This window comes from Aulostomus chinensis, chromosome 9 (assembly GCF_037954235.1).
Source record: "Aulostomus chinensis isolate RoL2024-O1b breed Wild chromosome 9, RoL_Achi_v1.0, whole genome shotgun sequence".
In the NCBI taxonomy this organism is placed as follows: domain Eukaryota; kingdom Metazoa; phylum Chordata; class Actinopteri; order Syngnathiformes; family Aulostomidae; genus Aulostomus; species Aulostomus chinensis.
Genome location: NC_141328.1, coordinates 28,133,298 through 28,152,310, shown reverse-complemented (window position 1 = coordinate 28,152,310; position 19,013 = coordinate 28,133,298). Strand labels below are relative to the sequence as shown.

General features: G+C 46.8%; 2 protein-coding genes across 4 annotated transcripts; both read right to left on the bottom strand.

Moving 5' to 3' along the window:
- Positions 1 to 754: 754 nt before the first annotated feature.
- Positions 755 to 17,810, bottom strand: LOC147256650 (uncharacterized). Of its 3 annotated transcripts, XM_086212810.1 has the most exons (4): positions 17,692 to 17,810; positions 3,263 to 3,409; positions 2,754 to 2,926; positions 755 to 1,690 (listed from the first exon to the last, which is right to left on the bottom strand). In XM_086212810.1, exons 3-4 carry the CDS (start codon positions 2,785 to 2,787, stop codon positions 1,206 to 1,208), a joined length of 519 nt encoding a protein of 172 aa, XP_086068936.1. In that variant the 5' UTR covers positions 2,788 to 2,926; positions 3,263 to 3,409; positions 17,692 to 17,810; the 3' UTR covers positions 755 to 1,205. The 3 variants fall into 3 exon arrangements, with proteins under 3 accessions (XP_086068936.1, XP_086068937.1, XP_086068935.1); XM_086212811.1 differs by lacking the exon at positions 17,692 to 17,810 and having other exon boundaries at positions 3,263 to 3,710; XM_086212809.1 differs by lacking the exons at positions 3,263 to 3,409; positions 17,692 to 17,810 and having other exon boundaries at positions 2,748 to 3,111.
- Positions 11,832 to 13,227, bottom strand: hoxc4a (homeobox C4a). Its single transcript, XM_086212808.1, has 2 exons — positions 12,772 to 13,227; positions 11,832 to 12,229 (listed from the first exon to the last, which is right to left on the bottom strand). The coding sequence occupies exons 1-2, from the start codon at positions 13,205 to 13,207 to the stop codon at positions 11,874 to 11,876; spliced, it is 792 nt and encodes a 263-aa protein (XP_086068934.1). The 5' UTR covers positions 13,208 to 13,227; the 3' UTR covers positions 11,832 to 11,873.
- Positions 17,811 to 19,013: the final 1,203 nt, after the last annotated feature.

Sequence of the window (19,013 nt, the reverse complement as noted above, 5' to 3'; positions counted from 1 at the left end):
TTCATCATGGCCTGGAGAGTAGCTGTCTATCTTGATGTGTAAGGAGACCCAGGAGGAGCCGTGACCCACTTCTGTCAAACACACACATAATGCCCAGTGTGCACAATTTAGCTCGGAAATATTAAAATCAGAAATAGCGAGAGGTAAATCTCATAGTTGGGAATCCACCGTGGATGCCAGTTTAAAACAAAGTACCCTCAGTGCTCCCTCTGATGAGGTGGTTTCATTAGTGAGTGACCCTCGCCGATTTGTTGTGGTTTGCTGCTGGAGGGTCTAAGAAGCTCCACGCTAACATGACCCCTGAGAGGGAGGCCAGCACAACTTGCACAATTACAATTTGGCTTTTGAAAGTTGTGAAGGAGGAGGCAAGAGATCTTGTCATGGTGCCCAGCGGGTTTGGGGCTTGCGGTTGAAGAGCTGGGAAGCCGGCAACGTCTGGGTGATTAATGGCGGGTAACTCAGAGGCAGGAGAGAGGGGAGAGGCGAGATTGTGCAACTTGAATGCACAATGGTGAAGACGTTTCAATGAATTTTAAAGCATGCCTTAATTTGATTACAGAGTCTCATTTTGGGAAGCAATTCAGTAATCTTTAATCATGAAATATACGGGAATAAATGTAATTGAATCAGGTAAACATTACACAACAGCTACAGTTTTCCCAAATGCATTTATTAAGCGTGACATCTCAATTAATCAAGAACAGTATCAAAGACTGGCTGTAGTTTAATGGCTTTAACAAAAATATAACATCGTTCATTATTCTGCTTCACATTCAAACCTCCTACACAAATAACCTGAAATTTATTTACAGTAATTAATAAAAAAAAGAGGTCTAATGTGACACTTCTACAACGTGACAACCACTTAGCTATTATCTGTCGACAGAGGGAAACAGAAAACTCACAGTTTGAAACCATACAAGCACAAAACATGCGACGGAAATACAGTAAACATCTTTATTAATGGCTCAGCTGGCTGTTTTTTTTTTTTTTGCATGCTTTTTACATAAAACATGAGCAGCAAGTTTGAAGCGCTGCAGTCTGTAGACACTGTAGCTCTTCTTTAATTAAGACATGTTCATATGGTTTAATTAAAATGTTTCTTGTGTGCTGCAGGGATTCCAGCCCCGGCACGCTAATCTTTCATAAGGAGGTGAAAGCAGAGGCATCATTGAGGTTTTGATGTCCGTTAATGGGCCCTAGAGTCAGTTTGAGATGCCAGCAAGGTGATGACTGTCTGGGCCTGTACAGGAGGCCGGCAGACCCCCCACACCAGATGGGAAGATGCAGTTCAAGTGAGGTAGGATCTGAACGCTGTTGTTGTCACTGAGCGAGCTAAGGGAGGGTGGCGGGGGCGACATGGCACAGTCCACCAAGGCCGGTTCTGAGGAGGGGGACTTGGTTCTGACAATGAACGGACCTGAGAGACTCAGGTAGTCCGTGCAGGAGCTGGAGCTGCTGGAGGAGCTGCACCAGGACGGGCCCGCTACTTTTCCACACTCCTTCTTGTACTTCATCCTGCGGTTCTGGAACCAGATCTTGACCTGGTGATCGGTGAGGCGCAGCCCTGCGGCCATTTCCAGCCTCCGCGGGCGCCGCAGGTAAGGGCTGAAGTGGAACTCCTTCTCCAGCTCCAGCAGCTGGCTGTCGGTGAAGGCCGTCCTCTCCCTCCGCCTGCCGCTGCGGCTGCCTGGGCGAGGAGAAGAGAAAAACAGAAGGTGTTACACATCACCTCAACATGGAAGCCCATCCTCATCCAATCAGCCTGACGTAGGGCCCTCAGCTCTTCCCGCGTGTTCACTCGTGCTTGAGATGCCGTGCAAAAGCGTCTGTCTGTTGTGTCATGTGTTTGGTGGAAAGTTATCTCCTGGAGAAACAGTCTAGGGGAAACGAGTGACGCCACTATGGCTGCCTGACAGGCCACATTAATCACCGCTACACTCGGAAGCAGACCTGTCAAATCCCCATCTCAGTCACTTAAAAGGTACCTTGGGACCACCGCAGAGAATAACCATCATTAGAGATTCCATTTGACATGTATATGAGCCATCCCAGCGCCCTGTTGACAACAACATAACACACAGGGGTTAATGGATACTTAATACAGCCTGGAGTGACCTCAGAGAGACAGCGTCTTCAACCAGCCACCAGCCTGAGCGAGAGCAGCATCCGAGCCAGTATGGGCCTCGTTATCTTAGTGACAATGCAGATTTACAGTCGTAACGACTGGTGAGAGGAGAGCAAGCTTGTGACTGGAGACGTGGTGGTGGACCTGATTGTCCAATCACAAACTAGCACAGAAACAAAGCCCTGGGAGTCAAACTCCTCACACACCGTCAAGTTTTATTTCTGATCTTCCCCAGCAGGTGAGCTGATTTTGGAAATCAGATTTCCACATTTAACAGGAGGATTTTGTGTATCTTAGTTTTTCCATTCCATCCACAGAACTGGGAAAACAAACACCAGTGACAGTGACTGGCAGCACTCACTGACACCTTCATGTGAACCTGCTAACAGATAAATCCTTCAAATCCACTCTTTCCCCTCCCTAATAATTATTCAGGTAATTATTTGTTTTTGGAATTTCCTATAAAAAAAAATCCTTCAGCAGTGCATCTTGACAGGAATCCATCCTCTGCATCAGAGTCATGTGATGGCTACTCAGGTGAAACGCTCATCACGCTTGGACTCTTGAACCAAAGTACTGAGGCGTAAAAGTCATTTTGAAGATGTGACGGACAGAAGACGCTTACCGGGTCTCCGCGGGTCGGAAGTCCGCGGACTCATCCAGGGAAAGACGACACCTGAGCGGCAGATGGTGAGAAGACCGCAGTTCCTGCTCCTCTTGTCCAGCTCGCCTTTGGCGTGGCAGTGACCCGGGGGCTCCGGCGGGCACCGGGACGCCTCACCCGGGTTCGACCTGGAACTGACACAAGCAGAGGAGGTGGTGTTCCCCTGGTGAAGTTCTGCTTCTTGGCCTCCTCCTCCACCACCTCCTCCTCCTCCTCCTCCTTCATTGTACTCGGCGCTTAGTTTTGGCTGTAGTCCAGAGCTCATAGCAAAACTGTTGCCATGCAGCTGCAGCGGGAGGGCGGACTGATGGGGGTCCATGTTGGACCCGGCTCATCAAATAAAACCAGGAGTCCCACAGCTGCAGTAAAACCTGGGACGCCAATATGCGCCCACAATTAAGCTGAAAGTATAAAAGCACGCGGCGAAGAGCACCAGGAAAAACCATGTGGAACATTTGAATAATATTTACCAGAAGGGTGCCGTGGTCACGTGCGCGGGTCCACCAATGGGCGAGCTCCGGAGTTACAAATCCGCTGGCAACTTATTGAGGAGCGTGAAGAGGCTCCGGCGATGTTTGTCCAGACGTGGCGTCGAGGAGCGAGCCGCGACTCCTCACCTGGAGATTAAAAAAAATACATGGGAATATTAATAGACATCAGTCTATAAGTGAGGCAGGACGTGTGTGTGTGTGTGTGTGTGTGTGTGTGTGTGTGTGTGTGTGTGTGTGTGTGTGTGTGTGTGTCCTAAGTCTAAGTCTCATTACTGATGATTTTTTGTTAAATCAGTTCACACGCAGGAAGATTTGATCATCAGGAGCTCTCCGCTGGTAGGTTGAACCGCGGGCTCCGTCTAAGAGCTGGAGACCCGTGGATAAGAAGAGGTCATATCGAGCACAGATAGTTTGGAGCGAGGTTCCGTAAAAAACAAACCAAAAAAAACCCCACAAAACAAAACAACAACAAAACAGACGAGAAAAGAAAAAAAGTCATGTTTTTTTAAAGGCTCCAATGAATCAACGACAAACAGATGAATAATAAAATAAACTGTTCAATGAAATCTGCTGTCCTGTCTCTTCGAACTGCATTTTACCACGAAATTGATCTGATTAATTTTTTGTAAAAATAAATAAATAAATAAATAAATCAAACTAAATTCTACTGCCCAATATTCAAATCGGCGGTTTGTTCTCTCCCTGAAATGGCAGCATATGTTTGCAACCGTCTGGCCGTGGATTAATAGGCTTCCCTGGGAGTGGTCACACAAAGGCTTGACAGTCACCAAGACAAAGGAGGGAATCGGCAGAGATGTTTTTTCTTTCTTTCTTTCCTTCTTTCTTTTTTCTTCTTCTGTTGGAACGATGCAACGTCTTTGGGTTAATCAGGCAGCGGTGTAGAGCAGCGAGCCTCCCGCCCTGTGGAGTCCAACAGTGGGACGAGAGCCGCCGCCTCGCCGCGTGGACAAAGAGACGTCCAGGAGCACCCACGTGCGCTTTGGTTGAACCACGGACAAAAACCAAACAGCAGCAAATAAAACGTTTTTTTTTTTTTTTTAATTATAAACTTATAATTTTAAAAAGATTTTTTTTATTTTTGAAGAGGAGGGGGGGGGGGGTAGCAGCTCCATTAATGTGGCCTTTGCATCAGAAAACCTTAATTTCAGCACAGAACGCGAAGTGGATAAACAAGCAGATTCACGACGCTCGGGAAAAGAAAGAAAAGTTAAATATTTCAAACCGGAGACGAGACGCTCGTGTTAACAGATTCCGTGCCAGTATCAATCTTAGTTCTTAGTCTTTAGATATAAGTTCCTTCTGGTGTTTCAGTACAACAAAGCTGTCGAGAAAAGCCTCTTTAGACGTCTCTCAGCAGTGATGGATTATGCACTCAGGCTTGCATAGCGAAGAGGAGACCCCCCCATCCCCCCCCACCCCCCCACACACACACACACCCGTCGCCCGCCACTGAGGAGGTTTTACCTGAACCTCCAGGGTTCACTTGGGCTTGAGATTTGTCCCTTTTCTTTGAAAAAAGTAAATTAAAAAACGGTGTTCAAGATGAAACCACAAAACCACTACAAACTCTCCACGCACGGCCAGCCCACCACTATTGCTATTATTGTTATTATTATTACTATTATTATTATTATTATTATTATTATTATTATCATTATTATTATTATTATTATTATTATCATTATTATTATTATTATTATTATTATTATTATGTAAAAACATTGACCTACGTTTATGAAGGCTTGATTTTTTTTTAGGCTCTGCAGGTTTGATTTTTTCCACTTGAAGGTAGTGTGTCAGGTTATGTGATGTGAAAGCAGGGCCAATAGCATTCATCATTTGTTCTGCCGGTCTATCGATATTATTAATATTGTTACTGTTGTTGTTATTTACATCTTCACTGCCTGGAATGGGGGGGAATTATTAAATCCCTTTGTTTCCCTCCCCTCGCACCCTTGAACGCACTCCCCGGGTTGGAGATATGGATCTATGATGTACAAGCTCCCCACCACCATAATTTAGCTCCTCCGCGCCTCCACCACAATTCTCCGTGAACTCTGTTTGAACCGCCTCGCTGGCAATAAATCATTTTTCTCTCTCTCACACACACAAAAGCGCGCCGGTCGCTCTGGGTGTCAAGCCTTTTACAACTCCTCCTTACCTTCTGCGCTCTCTCGCCTGCTGACACCAACAACCGAGGAAATCGTCGATAAACTTTTATGTTTCATGGCAATAACTTGGAGAGTCGGGAGGCGCAAACCTATGAAATGCAACACAACTCTTGGATGTATTTATATATTTATATATGTGTATATACATACACACGTATATAAATATATATATGTATATGTGTGCTTACCCCTCTTCCTCCCTCCTTGCAAATGACATTAAAGCTCACTGGTTTGCAGAGAACTCACGGACGAGCGAGTGTGTTTGCAGGGGGACGAGAGGCGGCCAGATAAGAGCAGACTGAGAGAGGGATGGTAATGGGCAGAGGATGCTGTCGGTTAAAACGCTGCATACAAATGGCGCTGTCTTGGCAGAGCAGGCAGAAGATTTATGGGCCCGGAGCCTTATATTGCTGTAAACAATGCAGAGTGAAATGAAAGGACTGGAGTTTGCAGACTGCACTTCATGAGCGAGGAAGAGACGCACGTTGTCACCCCCCCCCCCAAACAAGTCTTGACTTTTGCACGAGCGCGTGCGTTAACATGGAGTATTAATTCGGGCCCGCTGAACCCGCAGCCCGCTGTAAATCTGCCCGCACGGAACCGACGAGCATAAATCCCGCAGCTGCGAGCCGCAGCGTCGTCAGCCACCAGAACACAATTTGGAGTTGACGCTCACTTTTGTTTTTTTTGTTTTTTTCTTTTTACCAGAGGGAAATATTTTTTGTCAGGATGGCTGCGCGTCATTTAGCAGCATGGAAACATGATTTCAATGTAAAAAAAAAAAAAAAACAAAAGAGGGGGGAGAAATGGCGAGGAGAATCATTAATTTACTCTCTTACATGTCGAATGGAAATAAAAAAATTCAGGTTCTCAAAGTGGGAAGAGAAAAAAAGGAATAATTCTAACAAAGACAAGTTGTTGTTGTTGTTGTTTTTGATCAACTGAATCCAAAGATTCCAACACACCTCCTTCACTTTTTTGGTGAATTTTTGTGAAATTTGTTGCTCAGGAAACAAAAAAAGCGTGTTTATTCCGTGAGTTTACTGTTCACACGCGTGGATTTTGACTAAATCATGAAATACGAGTGTGAATGCAGAACTGCAGATGCTTGTTAAATTATCATCACTCAAATGTCTTCTCTTAATGTGGTAACTATGATGGTATTCATCAGCTTTCCCACAAAAATGTACTTTTTTTTTTTGCAAACTTTATCAAATTCACTATGTTTACAAGAGTTTAGAAAAAAAAGGATATTGAATAAACTCGTTTGGATGCATCACGTCAGATGTGAGCCAGATCAGGTGTAAGATACTGGCGTGTTGGGTATCAGAGGTAAATGTAATATTGTTCATTATTGCTAAATATCAACATTAATATTTAGAGAAATGATTCTATTCAGGCTAGATATTAGAAGAAGGTTGCGTTGGCCGATGACGTCTCAAAGCCACTGTGAGGAGCTGAAGAACTTCTATGGTGCTGCAGAAGTTCGACCCTCAGAAACACTGAAGCCTCCGACAACAAGAGGGCATGAAAAGTTCCCGGAGAACCTCTGAGTGATGAAGCTCGCTGATCTGAAACGGGATGAAAGGGAACCAAAGACGTTTGGAAGCTCAACACAAGCAACAACATCAGAGGTTCCTGCTCGGGTTCAGCCAAGAACCTCTCAGGTTCCTCCAGGATCAGAGTGTCCTGCTCGGGTTCAGCCAAGAACCTCTCAGGTTCCTCCAGGATCAGAGGTTCCTGCTCGGGTTCAGCCAAGAAACTCTTAGGTTCCTCCAGGATCAGAGTGTCCTGCTCGGGTTCAGCCAAGAACCTCTCAGGTTCCTCCAGGATCAGAGGTTCCTGCCCGAGTTCAATCAAGAACCTCTCAGGTTCCTCCAGGATCAGAGGTTCCTGCCCGGGTTCAGCCAAGAACCTCTCAGGTTCCTCCAGGATCAGAGGTTCCTGCCCGGGTTCAGCCAAGAACCTCTCAGGTTCCTCCAGGATCTTGGCTCTTTCAGCAGCAGCAGCGACTGCCCGAAACACAAATAATTACAAGAATCCCATCCACGAAAACAGACGACTTCCTGGTGGATCCAGCCTCCGATAATCACACCAGTTTTACGAATGAAAAGTGAAGAACCAGGAGCTGCGCGCACCCCCGGTGACACCTCCAGCAGCACAGCGACTGGAATTTCATGTGTCCTCTCAAACGCAGCCAACAGACTAATTAAATATTTGTCATTGCGGTGTTATGGTGACATTATATTCCCGGGAAGTTTATCCGGGCTATCATTTCCTGCGTGATGAGATGTTGAAGTGCACTGGGACATCTGTGTGTTGGAGCTGCTCTGATTCAAATGTTTGCCAGCGCTGACAGTAAATCTGTTGAACGCGTCTGATGGAGTTTTAAAATCTAGTTTTATGCAAATTAATTTGACTCTCTCTCTCACACACACACAAACACACACACACACACACACACACACACACACACACACACACACACACACACACACACACACGAGTCACAGAAAGAAAAAGAAGAAGAAAAGACATGGTGCATCTGCTCCCCAGAGTGAGCGGACGGCAGAGAGATTTACGGATTTATGACACACCCACTGCTGGTCAATGCGAGGGGAGCGAGCCTGTGTGTCGCTGGAAAATAGCAGCGTGACCCCTGATTCAACTCTCAGCCTCTAGGCAGCTGCCACGGCTGCCGTTTACACACTTCCACACACACACACACACCGCATGAGAACAATGTCCCGGCCCCGCAGCTTTCATCACACACCGGTTGACGAGGACTCACCTGAGCCCTGAGCTGAGTGTGTCACCAAACTAGAACCTGAGCGGCTGGTGCCTCTCCTGCTCCTGTTCAAGCATGTGAACGGCTGTTTTCTGAATCGATTACGTGTGTGTGTGTGTGTGTGTGTGTGTGTGTGTGTGTGTGTGTGTGTGTGTGTGTACATATATATATATATATATATATATATATATATATATATATATATATATGTATATGTATATTTAGCAAGAGTTCTTGCCTGAGGTGCTCATAAATCACACGCAGCAATGTGAACGGAAAGTCGTGCGTGATCCACTCCTCAGAAGAACCAGTTGAGCTGAGGAATTCAAACAGAGAAGCAACTGCGAGTGTCAGATAGAAGCCGGGTTCGGAGCCACCAGAGCCTCAGCCAGGAGCTCTCAGGGAGCAGCGGGAGCTCCAAACAGTCCGTGTGGAACTCCAGGGACTGATTGGAGGAGCTGTTAGTCACGGAAGCTCTGTGTTGACCCCCCCCCCGACAGGTAAGAGCTGATCCCAAGTCTGGATTTCGTGGCTGTTAGCTGAGGTGACGTCACCACATCAAAAACCCTTCATTGTTTGTTACGTTTCCGGTGTACCCCCCATTAGCTGAGGTCAAATCACCTCTTAAAGCTAATTTATATTAACTCAATCCCACCTGCTTTAATGAACGCAGTGTGGCGTTACGGGGGGGGGGGGGGCAACATAAACCGTGGATCTTTTGAGTTCTCCAAACTTTTCAGTTGGTAGAACTCAACCAGAGGGGACGCTCACCTGGGTTCCAGGCGGGAACCTCGCTCTCATTATGGCCTTTTTTTTTTAATCAAAAAAATGATTCTTTGTTTCTGTACCAAGAATTCCTTCATCCAACTGAGGGCGGCAGCAGGACTCGTCCTGGGAGGGGAAGTGGGCTGTGGCTTTAAGTTTTACAAAAACGTTTCCGGGGTTTCCCTGCGTGTCCGAAACCGACCGGACCAGTGCTGACTGGGCACCTTACCTCTGACTGGGAACGCTGCCCGAGGCCGAGTCTAACACAGGTCACGTGACTGCACTGTTTACAGCGCCTCATGGCGCAGTAGGACGAATGCAACCCAGCACTTTTACGGACGTAAACAGTTGGAAGTACAGCTGTTTTCACAGACCAGATGAACAAAAATACACGAATTCGTTTAAAAATAATAACTCCTCGGACCCAGAGCCGTCACACAACACCGTCACTGCCTCAATCAACCGGAAATTGCCACTCATTTCAGTTTGGCCACCTCAACACGCAGAGACGCAGCGTTTCTACGTCCTGTGGGTAGAGGAGGCGACGGGGCGAGAGTCCAACACTGTCCCGGGTCACAAAGGGCGCAGCACACGCAGGGAAAAAAACAAAAAAGAACCACAAAGAAGCCCGAGGCCAAGGGGACACTTGGGGGGGGGGGGAGAGAGAGAGAGAGAGAGAGAGAGAGAGAGAGAGAGAGACAGACAGAGACAGAGACAGAGAGAGACAGAGAGAGACGGGTCACAGGGTTGGAGGGGTCCAGGCCATCCAGACTGAAATGAGCCTAATGGGACAGAAAATGTGTCCTCGAGGTGAACTCGGCCTTCTCCCACCTCGCCCCCCCAAACTTCAATAAAGTACCTTTTCAGCCTCGCGACATGGAGGCGACAGGGCCGAGAAAGCGCGCGGAGGGACGCTGCGACTCCGGCGAGGACATTAATTTCTCCAACCTGTCCGGAGACATAAAGGGCCGCGGATTCATTTCTCAGCGCCGTCTCACCATTCAGCACCCTGAAGCCTCCGCCAGATGCACCTCCAACCGTTTTTTGCTCTAATTTGAGCGGCTCACTCACTCGAGCACACACGCGCACGCACGCACACGTCCGTAAGAGTGGAATATGATCTGGTCTGCTACATAATATTTGTTGTCAAAACTGTCTGTTGCCGGAGCTGTGAGCAGAGCCCGACACAAAGCTGGGCACTGAAAGATGGATGGGGGAGAATACCTCTTCTCTTTGTGGCCCCCTCGCCCCCCCACGACGCGAGGCATTTGATATTCTATTCATGTCACACCTCCAATAATCTATCAAATTCTTGCGTGTCTTTGGGTGAGTCCTTCTGTCCTCCACAGAGGGAGACGAGCATCTCTGGGAGCGGCAGCCAGGGTTTGAGCCCCAGCAGGTCCACGGTTGGTCCTCTCAGACAGAAACACGCGCACGATGACGTTGCATTGAGGAGTTTAGCCCCCTTTTATTTATCTATTTATTTATTTATTGAAACTGTGGTTGTTTTCTCGAGAGCTGCTGCACTCTGCAGGCAAATCGCCCAAAGATGCAAGTTTCAACCCCCAAATGAGTGAAAAACTCCAGCAAAGGCCCGCGAGCTGCTGCTGACCCCACGTGACGCGCCACGGCATTCGAACCTGCAACCCACGCCTTCAGTTTATCTCTTTCATCTACAATTGTGTGTCTGTGTGTGTGTGTGTGGGGGGGGGGGGGTGTAGCGAGGACCAAGTTAACACGACGAATATTATAGAAATGGCAAAGACTATTTTTCTCAACAATGAGCAACACGCACGCGGCCGTGGCGTCGCAGGCCTCGTGGCTCCGCCGCAGCAGCGTCATTGAAACCCACCACGGCGCGACCCGCGACACCTCAGCTTCTAGAAATGACTTCAGTCTATTATGAGGGGGGCTTTAACACATACACACACACACACACACACACACACACACACACACACACACACACACACACACACACACACACACACACACACACAGGGAGATAATTAAAGAAGCGGGAATAAACTGCAGGATTGTGTTTTTTTTAAGAAGCCTAAAAACACACTGGTTCTTGTTGCTTCAATCAAACGTTCAAATATTCACGCGTGTGTTTTTTTTCCCTCCACGTGGCCAAATACACAGCAGCAAACCTTATTTTAGCTGTAATGAAGCTCGACCAAGCGCGTGTAAAACTAGTAGACACTCACTGTTTTATTGACCAATATGATTAGCACAAGTACACTAAACTCCGTTTATTGCATTTCACAATAATCTGCTTTTTAACGGCCTAAAACACAACATCAACACCACAAAACTAAAAACTGTAAATTAAAAAGAGAAAGAATCTGATTCTGAAATACACGAGGTAATCCACACATTATTATCCTAAACATACAAGTTCAAGATCAAAGGTGTGTTGCAGGTTTTTTTAATACCAAAAATAATTATTATCATTATTATTATTATTATTATTATTATTATTATTATTATAGTGATTTCCTTCCAGTGTTGTTTGAAATAAATAGATTGTGCATTTCACCAGCAGGGCAAAAAGAAAGGCCCACAATAACATTTTGATAAAATGTATATTTTTTTTCTACTTTTTTCCTTCATTAAAACCTTTTTTAATTAAGAAAAAACATTATTTTAATTGAGCTTCAAATAAATTAAACCCTGTGTCACGTAAAAATAATTCATCGGTATTCGCAGTAATCCATGCTATATAACATGCATTTTATATAACTTTGGACTGAAAGGAACCCGCACAATAGCTACCAAAACAAAATATATAATTGTTCTATAAATAACCAGTTCTTTGTCTACCCCAGTCTCGCTCGCTGGCTTATAACCTGGTAATATCCTCGCCATGTTGTGCTCCGGTGAGTTCGTCGGGGGCCCCATTGTTAGTGGCCGAGGCAGCGGCTACAGCGCCGGCCGCCGAGCTTGTGTTTGACCCGGAGGATGAGGATCTCACTTTGGTGTTCGGGAGCCTGTGATCCTTTTTCCATTTCATCCTGCGGTTCTGAAACCAGATTTTAATCTGTCGCTCGGAGAGCACCAGGGTGTGGGCGATCTCGATGCGCCTCCGCCGAGTTAAATACCGGTTATAGTGGAATTCCTTCTCCAATTCTAAGACTTGCTGGCGGGTGTATGCTGTCCTAGACCGCTTGGGCTCCGTCCCATTGTAACCCGAGTTCACTGGGGAGGAAAAAAAAAAGAAGTGGAGAGAAAGGCAGACAGAGAAGGAGGAAAAGGAGGGGTAAACAAGAATGGCCTGGTATGGCTGGGAAGATTTATGTCATATGAATGTTTAGCTGTTGGAGAAATTCAAATGGGAACTTAAGAACTTCTCCGCGTAATGAGAGGACACTCACACCCAACTATGAGCTAAATTATTAATGCAAGATTACAAAGCTCTTTTTTTCTTATTCATTTCTCCCCCCTCTCTCTCTCTCTCTCTCTCTCTCTCCCCCTCTCTCTCTCTCTCTATCGCGCAATACATAACAGCAGAAGCCACATGGTGATACGGCTGCCCTGAGTATACCTCGGCTATAAAATTTATGGTGGGTGTAATTACCAATGCCGAGTCGTAAATCCGCCTCAATTGTGCCATTTCAAAGGCTTCCCTGCAATCGGAGCAGGGGCTGGCAACGAGATGGGAGTCAGAGGGACTGATAAAGGGAGGGAAAGGAAGAGAGGAGCATGAGGAGTGCAGGAACATAAACACACAGGTTGCCTACCAGTGCTGACGTGAATTTTCTTCATCCATGGATACACCACGGGCTGCTTAGAGGAGGCTGTGCTGTTTGGATGCTCCGGGGTGGCTTGGTTGCAGGCGGAGGTGGCGGCCGGTGGGGTGGCGGGGGACATGGACAACTGAGGGGTTTCACATGAAGCAGGTTGCCCTTTTCCTGTCAGCAGGTGCGCAGAGTGGGATATTCCATGTCCCCTCGGTGTGTCGGGTTCGGGGATGCTTGCACAGTTATACTGGCGCTCCTGGTAGCTCGCCCGCGGTGGATATAACTCCTGATGGTGATGCTGGTAGCCAGGGTCCCTCGCGCGGCTGTAATATTCTGGACTGTGCTCAGGGATGTAGTTGTTTTGCGAATATTCCTCGCATGGAGGAAATTTCGGATCAATGTAGTTAGACTCCATCAAATACGAGCTCATGATCATTAATTTCTGGAGTGGAAAATAATTTTTCTAGCTTTGTCGTTTTTCTGCTCCATAAAGCCCTCCTACTTGCGAGCAGCCCTGTAAAGTTACTTTTACCACGTGACCCAATGGTCCAATAGGAGAGGGAGAGGTAGTTCCCGGATAAGGAACCAGAGGTGTTGAGAATACCTACAGTCGCCATTGTGGGCACAATCTCTCTCTCTCTCTCTCTCTCTCTCTCTCTCTCTCTCTCACTCTCTCTCTCTCTCACTCTCTCACTCACTCACTCACTCACCCTCTCTCTCCCTCCTTCCCTCCCTCTCTCTCTCTCTCTCTCTCTCTCTGGTTGTGTTACCAAAGCCATTGATCTTGGGGACAAAACTAGTAGCTAGTTGCTGAGCAAGGAAAAAGAAATAAAACAGGCAAAAAAAAAAGAAGAAGAATCCCCCAGTTTCAATTATTCAAAAGGACAATAGCTGATTTGCCAAGGATAAGGTGCAACAATAGCAAACCAATCACTTTGCTAGCCTGCATGTAAAGGCTATCAGCTAATTAATGAAGGCACAGGCTTCACCAGCAGCACCTCAGATTACAATCCATTAATACACTCAGAGCTGCTTGGGCTGGTGTTGCTGCTGAAAGAGACAGACTCCAGAGCAGCTCCTCTCAGGACGCCACCCTTGGCTCAGCCAGCGGCGTGGTACAAATACTACAAACTCTCCACGCGCATCCGCCTGCCTCAGTACCTGCTAGTATTCATCCCAACATCGTTGCCCTGGCTTCTTCTACTCATATTTGTATTTACTCACCTGAGTTTTTAGCATCATGTCTCTTCGTTGACACAAACTCCGCCAATAAAGCGGATTTTAAAAAAAAATATCTTAAGGGTTTATGGCGTGTTTGAGTGGCGTGGTGACACCAGGCCTGATCATTAGTAACGTTGGGGGAAGGTTGACAGCCAGAGTCCAGCTGCCTGCTCTCCCTGACTGATGAGATCTGTGACTCGCCTGAGCTTGTGTTTGCTCTGGACTTCCCTTAAAAGCTTTTTTTAATTCAGCATCAGGCAGGAAAACAAAACTGCAGTACTCCAGTGTACAAAACACTCAAGCTTCTTAATGTGTCCTCCAGTTGCGTGAGCCTTGTGACATCACCGAGCAAACAGCGTCTGCTGATTCTGTTGTGACCAGCTGAACAGACAAAACTATGATGTCACAGGCCAGCAAGCTGAGGTGTCACTAGCCTGAGGACTGCGCAGGTTAGCATCACGATGAAGTCACAGAGCAGGCGGCGGTGGAACTAGTGAGGTCACATCAGAGTCCACAGCTGCGTTACGGAACAGAAGCAGAACTCTTCTGCTATTGGGGCACTGAGATGTTTGACTCAGGTGGAGGTGTCAGCGGCTGCTCCCTCACGCATGTCCCAAACAACCACAAACGCCAGAGCCAACAACGAACACAAGCCTGTGTATACTGACGTGCTGGTTGACTGGACGCATCAGCAGACAGAACCTGCTTGTGTACTGGCCAACAAAGAGCCACTCACTGATGCAGAGGCAAAGTTTGTCTGCTGGCGTGAGCGCAGGTTACTTTAAAAGTTGAATCACTGAATTTGTGCTCATGCAAAGACGATTAAAGGATAAAAGTCTTTAGAACAGTGAAATTATTTTAAAAAATGAGTATTTCCCCATTTCTGCCGCACACAAGAAGAAAAAAGCAATAAAAAAAACACAAAAAAGCATTTGCAGGGCATCAAATTCTTTGCTTTTAGCATCTTATTTTATTGGCTCAGATCAGTGTTGAACTCTTCTCATTTGAAAAATCCTTTCTTGGCACAAATAAGACCAAAATAAAAGCACATGGCCACGATGCAAACGGTCGGAATCACAGATGAGAGGAGCATCTGCAACCAAGAGCACATGAATAAACAGACCTGCTCCAGCACTCCAAGCTACTCTCTCCCACCTACTCAGAACACATGGAGGAGATGACAAACACCAACCTGGGCCTGGCTACCTTTGGGGAGTCCCGCCCCTCCTGCAGAGGTTGCAGGCTGATCCTGCCTGAGGTCTGCTGGTGAGGGACACAGCCAGGCTGTGTGAACTTGTCATGCGCTGCTCACTCTCCTCTCCTGTCTGAGGATCAGCTGGGTGCAGGGAGAGGCTGAGTCCCTGGTGGCCCGGGGCCTCCCTGCATCCTCACGCCTGCTGCTTTGGGTTTAGTCTTAATTCACATAGAGGTTTGTTTGTTTTTTTAAAGATGATTTCCTCACTGATATCTGCAGGGTAATTATCATCAAATATATCAATTGCAGTAATACTACTACTACTAATACAAATACTACTAGTACTAATGATAATCATGATAATGGTTATTTTTATACTCTAAGAATAGTTGCATAATGTGCTTTAAAAAGCCGTGAAATGGCACATTTCTGGCTGTCCTGTTTGCACAGAATGCGCATGACATTTCTATTACCCCTGGCGAGGATGTTAGAAGCGTTTTATAGAGCAATAAAAGCCGTAAATCAGTCACTTTTAAACGACCGCTGGTTCCTAACGTGTTTTACAGGGTCTTACACACAGTGGCCACACTCTGCATACATTGCTCTCTGTGGCCTACCCACACAATATGGCTGTCTGAACTATGAATACACTTTGTGACAATGTTATTTCATAGAGCCTGGATGTGTATATCACCGCCGTGTGTGTGTTTGTGTGTGTGTGTGTGTGTGTGTGTTTGTGTGTGTGTGTGTGTGTGTGTGTGTGTGTGTGTGTGTGTGTGTGTGTGTGTGTGTGTGTGGTGACAGGAGGAGCTACACGGAGACGTGCGGGGAGGAGAAGCAGGGGTCCAGGAGCTGGCGAGGTATTTCAGTTGCCCATGTATTCCTGTAGAGACGGATTTGCGATTGTTTGTACTTCACACAAATTCGGTTCTACAGGGTACATATAGACAACTAAGGCGTTGGGTTAGACAGCGGAGGGATCTCTCGGCATTAGCACGCAGGTTATGGTGAGGAGGCACCGAGGACGAGGAAATATGAAGGTTGCAGCAGAGAGGAAATACAAAGCATGCAAGGTCACCGAAACACAAATCCTGCTCTACTTTCTTCAGAATTACGCAGAGAGCGTATGACTGCACACACACACACACACACACACACACACACACACACACACACACACACACACACACACACACACACACACACACACTGTGCAAAGAATAAAGAGGGTCCCAGCCTCTGCCTTTGAGGTGGCTCTTATATGAATATTCAGTCACAAACACGCGGGGCACAAAGGGGTGGCGTGACAGCGCTGATGAAAAATAAGTTTCTATTGTTCCCGAGCATTTCTCCTGCCCGCCATTACCATACTGACCGCTCCGTAACCTTTCTTCCTGCCACCCTGGAAGCTAATGAGAAAAGCCTGGGATGAAAAATGCAATATCAGACACGTGACCGCCTTTTTTTTTGGAGGGGGGGGGTTATTAAAACCAGCAAACACGCTCAGATTGTGAATCAATGGAATTGATTACAGTGGAAACGCGCGCGGGTGTGTGTGTGTGTGTGTGTGTGTGTGTGTGGGGGGGGTCTTCAGATCTGCATGCAGCATCAAGGTGATAGATTCAGTTAGCAGCCCTCGCGCCCCGCGCCAGCGAGCAGCCGCAGAAAAATCCAAGTCACGCGGCGCGTTCATCTAAATATGCGCTATTTGTTGTGCACCCATGTAGCGGTTGTTGCAGCAGCCGCATCCTCCCTCTCGCGCCTTGCGCATTTTAATAGGAGTTAGACAGGCTGACCCGCGGTTCACCCCTCGCGTTCCGCTGATGGTTCACTGCCAGGATTATTGATGGAGCGACAGCGATGAATTCTTCCTCCCCACAAATGGCTTTCAGATCGCGGACCCGGTTCAATAACTAGTTATAATGTAGGAGTGAAAAAAATGAGGCCCTCCGGCGGATTAATTTGATGTTTCATTTGTTCATTTGAGGAATTGATAAGCAGCGGCACAAACCTGTTCACGCGCAAACATGGAAACAAGATAAATCTGGCGCAAAAATGAGGAGGGGCCTGACCTGGATGGAGCAAAACTGCGCTCCCTGATGAAAGGATGCGCTTTTAATCAAACCCTTAACATAATCGCCTGCCCCCCCCCCCCCCCCCCCAGAGTCTCATAACATTAAACTGGAACGTCCAGTTCAAATAAAAAGTTATAATGAAGTGCAGGCAGGTTGGTGGATGAGAACATCCGGGCCAGTTCCTGGTGGAGCTGCAGCTAAATCCTGCTCGGGGCTCCAGTTGTTAGTTTTTGGAGTTCTGTTGTAGTTTTTTTTAGGGTTCAGTTGTAGTTTATAGGCTCCAGTTGTAGTTTTTGGAGTTCTGTTGTAGTTTTTTAGGGTTCAGTTGTAGTTTTTTCAGGGTTCAGTGAGTGACAACTGGGGGCTTAAACCTGATGCTAGTTTGACAGAAGTGGGGACCAGCTGGGCTGTGAGTGGGTGCATCAGTACCAGAGGTGGTTCCAGCTGCTGGTCTGCCGTGTCCCTCCTCAGGCTCGCATACGCGTGGGAGGGGGGGGGGGGGGATATCCACGAGACCCCCGGTTCCCGTCAACGGAAGACACATCTGGAAAATAGAGACAAAAGAAGGACACAATAGATCACACACGCTCCAGTAAATATTCTACCACAACTGCAAAAAAAAGGTTCCAGTAGAAAAAGAAAAAAGGACAAAGAAGTGATTTTTAATCACCAAAGTTCAAAGTTTCAAAAATCCTGAAATGAACGATGATCGCCTTCATAATCCAACTAATATTTTTTTTTGAATGGAAGCAACAGATAAAGTGCAGACTGGCGTCAGTTTACATTTGTTTAAGATCATTCGATGTTCTAAAACTATTCTTGTATTCAACGGTAATAAAAGCGGAAACATTCGAAATGAAACAGAGGTTTTGGTTTCTGTCTGCTTCCGCTCGTCTGGTGACGCCTCAACGATTCCGGCAGGAATTTCCTAAAAACTCCGCTGCTGACAGAGGAAACAGTTTTATGACTTTTACAGAATTTAATTCACGGACCAGGACTTTATGTTTATTTTTTTAATTATTTTTTAAATTTAATTCATTTTTTTGCAGATTAGCTGCCAGCGCTGCGGGTTCTGGGAGAGGTTCCGAATAGTTCGGTCTCTCCGTTTTACACCCGTGAGAGAAGCGGTATATCAGAAACAGCCAGCAGGATCCAGACCAGCAGAGCCCACCACAAACAGGGTTCCGGCCGGGCAGAGAACTAAACTCTGCTCTGAATCAACTAACAAAAACACAGAGAGATGAATCAAGATTATTCATCAACAAATTCTGTGAAAAACAAAAAACTAAATCGAAAGTCTGCGGTTGTTGTCGAGGCCATGCCAACGTTTCTGCCGGCTCCTTCTGCCCTCCCGCCTCCTCTGATGAATCCGGCTAATTGGGGGAAGATTGTCCTAGAAACGCGTGGACATGTGGGGGCTCCAGCAGACCTGGGACCGAGGACGCGCATCCAGGACGGGTCAGTTTCAGACAGCCAAACTCAATCTGAGAGCGTTTTGTTTTTTCCTGCAGGCTAAATATTCTATGAATAGAAGTCCCTGAGCTAAAGGTGGCTGAGGGGAGAGAGACAGACCACGAAAAAAAAATCACGACTTTGTCTTCACATTGTCAATAAAATCCGGCTGGAAAACGATGGAATTGGACTTTGTGCTTGTTATTCGGGCTGAGACAAAGGGAAGTCTGTGCTCACCCGGAAATGACCTCTGGAGGTTGAGGGATGACCGCCAGCGTCACAGGTCAGAGAAAGGAGCA

Coding starts and splice junctions, on each gene's coding strand:
- LOC147256650 (XM_086212809.1), bottom strand. CDS start 3,111: ATGGACCCCCATCAGTCCGCCCTCCCGCTGCAGCTGCATGGCAACAGT. Junction 1,691..2,747: donor CCCGCGGAGACCCGGTAAGC/GTCTTCTGTCCG, acceptor CTCCTCGCCCAG/GCAGCCGCAGCGGCAGGCGG.
- hoxc4a (XM_086212808.1), bottom strand. CDS start 13,207: ATGATCATGAGCTCGTATTTGATGGAGTCTAACTACATTGATCCGAAA. Junction 12,230..12,771: donor GAAAATTCACGTCAGCACTG/GTAGGCAACCTG, acceptor TTTCCTCCCCAG/TGAACTCGGGTTACAATGGG.